Raw genomic sequence first — 4,586 nt, forward strand, 5'->3', positions numbered from 1 at the left:
AACATCAACTTTATTTTCTCCATGCGATGTTTGTCGAGGCATGCATGTGTGATTATTGATGATTTCTTTTGTCTTCAATGTGATTTTGATGAGGTGTTCTTTTGCAACACGGATCGGCCTCGGTATGGAAAAAGACGAATTGTGCGCTATTGATTAAAATTACACCATAAATAGAATTCTAATTGTACGCATCGCTATTGATTAAAATTACACCATAAGTAGAATTTTAAAAATGTTAAATATGTAAAATAACATCATATTCAGATTCTATACATTTTTTCAATCAAATTTCATATATAGTAATTTAAAGTTGGAGTTACGGTCAATAAAATTACACTTATAGTTGAACTACGGATTATTAATAGAAACGGTAGCGGGTTTTCTGAAAAATACGAAAAATGTTTCGTGTTTTACTTAAGTCTGGACTGCGGGTTTATTTCACCAAAACAGAAGGGGGTTTCTAAAAAATATATAAAAAACGATTCTTTTTCTCACTTACGTCACAACACGGGTTGATTTCATGAAAACACAGGTTTTTTTCGTAAAATAAGTGGCATACAACAGAAGCACTACTCGCTTTATTATTAGGTAGATACTAGTTTATTGTATTTATTTATGTCAGAAAAAATTGTAATGAATGCATGTACTTTTATTACCTAACATGGTAATTAAATGTACATACTATATGTTTTAAGAAAAAATAATCCGCCCAAGGAAAAATGTAGCAGCTTAAATAAAAGCATCAAGAAATATATGTGATTTGTTTCATAAAATATGAAGGTATTAAATGTATATCCAGCCTCATCATGAGAAAATTCTTCTAGTTTAATGAAAAAATTGTTCTAGCCTAACGAGAAAAAAATGATGCAGCTTCACTAGAAAATGTTCCATCTTAATGGACCTTTTCCCATGTTTTCTAGAGAAGTAAATACACTAAAATATAGCATATATAATAATTTATGTTTTAAAATAAAAATACTCAAACTATATCTAGTTTTATTAAATTAATTAAAAATAATGTTGTTAGAAATTTTAGGGACACGTCGTTCTCCCCTATCTACAAGTGTCCAAGTACGAAGCAGGCGACAAGTGTTAGAAGGAGATGTTTATGGCTTAATTACACTCATGTCTTCCTAATGAACATGTTGTATGGCGATTGTATGTCTGATTAAGTAAGCAATAAAGCTCTTTTAACTCAGGAAAAAAAGTGTCTAACTCAGAGCCGTGCCCTATCTACAAACGGTATGACTTAAAACTAACAGTAAGTTAACTAGTGACAGATATTTAACACGGGCTTGTCAGTAGGAAATCAAATATGCGGTTTCATTTTGTCTGATATGGTAATACATCCACCTTCATAACGATCTATTATTAATTGTTAGTTCTCTTTTCCCACCTCGACACTTGATTAGAGCACTTAAGCACCTATCCATCTATTTGCAATCCAAATTAATTCCACCTTTCATTAAAAATATATGGTATGTCATTGACATACCCTTGAAAAGAAAATGCTAATTTGCCATCCGACAGATCGCTGGTCCTACGGGGCCTTAGCACGACGACTTCCGACTGTCTACTATAATAAGTTGTGCCGGACTCCGGTGATGGAGGGGCGATGACGGCGGCGCGCCTTCGGCTCACTTCAGTGCTTGTAGTCGTTACTAGGTGGTCTACGAATCTGGATATAATTTCTATTATTTCTGGTATTCGTTGTACTGCCATATGATTAAAGATGAATAGATCAGAAATTTTCTAAAAGAAAATACAGATATATGATCCGTCGTACCTCTTGAGAAAAAAACATGCTAATTTGCCATCCGGCAGCCGGACAGGGGAATCCCGTCCAGTCCAGAGATCGGGAGGGCGCCAAGTGGAAGTGGCCCGCGTCCAGTGGAAAGGGATAGCGAGCGAAGGGAAGCCATGAATGCCACGCAGCCTCCACACTGCCCTCACCTCCTCCACTCCACTAGGCAGCAAAGGAAAAGTGCGATGCTTCCAGCACCAACGGTCCAACCACCGACTCTTATCCCCTCGATTCTTCCTCTCCATCCCCACACCCTCCTCCCGCAGTGCTTTCCCGCGTGCATTTCATCGCTCTCGATCAGCAGCTCTTGGCAGATCGTGCGTCGATCAGCTATTGCCTCCACGGGCTAGGCCGTAAAGAAGAATCCGGGAGAGAGCTGCAGCAATGGCACTGCAGATGCAGGCCCCGTCGCTGACGCGCGCGCCGGCGGGGAGCCCCGCGCGGCTCCGGTCGGCGTTCTGCGCGCCGCCGCTGCTTGTGCGGGTCCGGCTGCCAGCGCCGTGCAGGGCGACGTCCGCGGCGGCGGCGCGGATCACGATGCGGTTCGGCCGCGTTGAGACGAAGCAGGCCTACATCTGCCGGGACTGCGGGTGAGCCGGCCGTGCCAGCGTGCCGCGTTGCTACGGTGAAATTGACTGCTACTGATATGCTCTGCGTCTTGCGAAATGTTGTAGGTACATATACAAGGACAAGACTCCGTTTGAGAAGCTGTCCGATAACTACTACTGCCCTGGTGAGAATAACCATCTTTCATTGCAGACACCTTCTTACCCCACACTTGCCATAATCAATTTTTGCATTTGCACAAATGTGACGATCAATAATACTGTGACTTCAGTTGTTGCACAAAAGTGAGGTAGAGTGTGGAAGGCAAGCAAACATTCTTTTAGTTCTTTGGAGGACAAGAATCCTTAGAATTTTTTTTTTATATTGGTCGTTTGATTCGTAACATGGAATCCTATACGATCTTTTCCTAAGGGATCATTTGTACTTAATTTCATAGGAAATCTTGCATCTACTCAAACCTCTTAGAAAAATTCTTCGTTTCCGTGACACAATCAAACAAACTCAAATTCTGTAGAATTTGAATTTGAATATGCATGGCATTTTAATCTTGTGCTTTTACAATCATGCGAATCAAAGAGACTCTTAAAAAGTTGATTTTTTAACTATCTTTTTCACTTTAAAGAATTGAGCTCCAATAGCAATTTCTGCAGATGAGATCCCCAACTAACAATCTGAGTCCTTTCCTACAAAAACAATCAGGGTCCTGTTAGTACCAACCTAAACCAATGGTTCCAAAGATCCAAGATTACTAATCACACGACGGAGGATCTCCTCCGTTGGTTATTTATAAGTTGCCATATGAAGATGGCATACATTTCCATACTCCAACAACTGATCTCCATTGTTCGTGCAGTCTGTGCCGCTCCCAAGAGAAGATTCAGGCCCTACGAACCACCGGTGGCCAAGAACGCCAACGCCACTGATGCCCGGAAGGCGAGGAAGGAGCAGCTCAAAAAGGACGAGACCGTGGGGTGAGTAGTTCAACTCCAAAACGACTTTACTTTTTGCTCATACACATCGATTCAGCATTGTGATGTTTAACTTCAAAGAGTAGAAACTGATTTCCGCACACGAAAAAAAGAGAAAAGAGAGAGAGAGTGGAAACTGATTGATGACGAACTTCGGAAAATAATTTTGCTCTCCTGCAGGAAAGCTTTGCCTATTGGTATCGCGGTCGGGATCGTTGCATTGGCCGCCCTGTTCTTCTACCTGAACAGTGTCTACTAGACGAAGACAAAAAGAAAGAAAGTAAGAAAAGAGAATGCTCCATTGTGATATAAAGAAAGAAGTAAGACCGTTTTACGGTTCTTTTTGCATCTCTATACGTGGGTGGCCATATAGGGTATGTTTGGTTGGTCCAAAACTAGACATATTAAGATCTTGGCTGGCATACTATAATATTTTGACTCATGTTTGGTTGTTCGTTGTGAAAACTGAAAAGTGTCTGAAAGTTAGATGGCTTTAAGCTCCTATATATTAATTCATGGATATATGTCAGTTGCCCATTTGTGAGGTGATGATACAGGTAGCAGTTCAGCAGTGGAGAAAAGTTTGCACAAACATCTTCCACATCCCATTGAAGTTTGAGAAGAAGAGTGGCACGAATAATCTGCCAAATGCCTGATACTCCCTCCGAGTTGAACTAAAACCATGACGAGTAATTTGGAACGGAGGGAGTACTTCAACCTAATCCGGTCCCAGGAGGAAAAAAGCTCGACCAATGTGGACCTTCCAAGGATATGGTTGTTCAATGACTGCATCACAGATACATTACACGTGGACTAATAACCCAGTGGATCCAATCTGGAGTGTGTGGAGCGGGTTTTAGTGTTGGTCGAGTCAGAGGTTACCTTTTCACTCTGTTCTTTATAGGTGGTCACTCAGATTGGCTCTGGCCTCTCCCCCTTCTCTTCTCCTCATGGGAGGGCCCGCCCACTAGGTCAAACCCTTCACTGTGAGAATTCTTAGTTATTACAACCTGGGTTCATGGAAGTTGTCTAGTTCAAGTGGCCGACCGTGGTCGCTCCAACGCCCCTCATGCTGATTGTGGCACACTATTGACACCATTGTGCCAAAGTCTCCCGACAGTTCATGTGGGTTGGAGGGCAATCTAAGAGGCGAGCTCCGAGTGCATAAGAGGTCTATCATAGGTCAGATTTAGACGTTGGATGTGAAAGCGCTGCATCTGTAGGATCGATAGTATGTCTAGAGGGGG

At 41.9% G+C, this 4,586-nt stretch overlaps 1 protein-coding gene across 1 annotated transcript; it reads left to right on the top strand.

The window, feature by feature from the left end:
* Positions 1 to 1,935: 1,935 nt before the first annotated feature.
* LOC123091325 (uncharacterized) lies at positions 1,936 to 3,868 on the top strand. The gene is made up of 4 exons (XM_044512809.1): positions 1,936 to 2,394; positions 2,479 to 2,537; positions 3,225 to 3,342; positions 3,520 to 3,868. Exons 1-4 carry the CDS (start codon positions 2,189 to 2,191, stop codon positions 3,596 to 3,598), a joined length of 462 nt encoding a protein of 153 aa, XP_044368744.1. The 5' UTR covers positions 1,936 to 2,188; the 3' UTR covers positions 3,599 to 3,868.
* The last annotated feature ends 718 nt before the right edge of the window (positions 3,869 to 4,586 follow it).

Source organism: Triticum aestivum, chromosome 4B, assembly GCF_018294505.1.
Source record: "Triticum aestivum cultivar Chinese Spring chromosome 4B, IWGSC CS RefSeq v2.1, whole genome shotgun sequence".
Taxonomy (NCBI): domain Eukaryota; kingdom Viridiplantae; phylum Streptophyta; class Magnoliopsida; order Poales; family Poaceae; genus Triticum; species Triticum aestivum.

Bases quoted from the DNA above. Each gene is read 5' to 3' on its own strand.
- LOC123091325 (XM_044512809.1), top strand. From the start codon at position 2,189: ATGGCACTGCAGATGCAGGCCCCGTCGCTGACGCGCGCGCCGGCGGGG. The intron at 2,395-2,478 runs GTGAGCCGGCCG...GAAATGTTGTAG, and splicing joins TACATCTGCCGGGACTGCGG to GTACATATACAAGGACAAGA. The intron at 3,343-3,519 runs GTGAGTAGTTCA...GCTCTCCTGCAG, and splicing joins AAAAAGGACGAGACCGTGGG to GAAAGCTTTGCCTATTGGTA.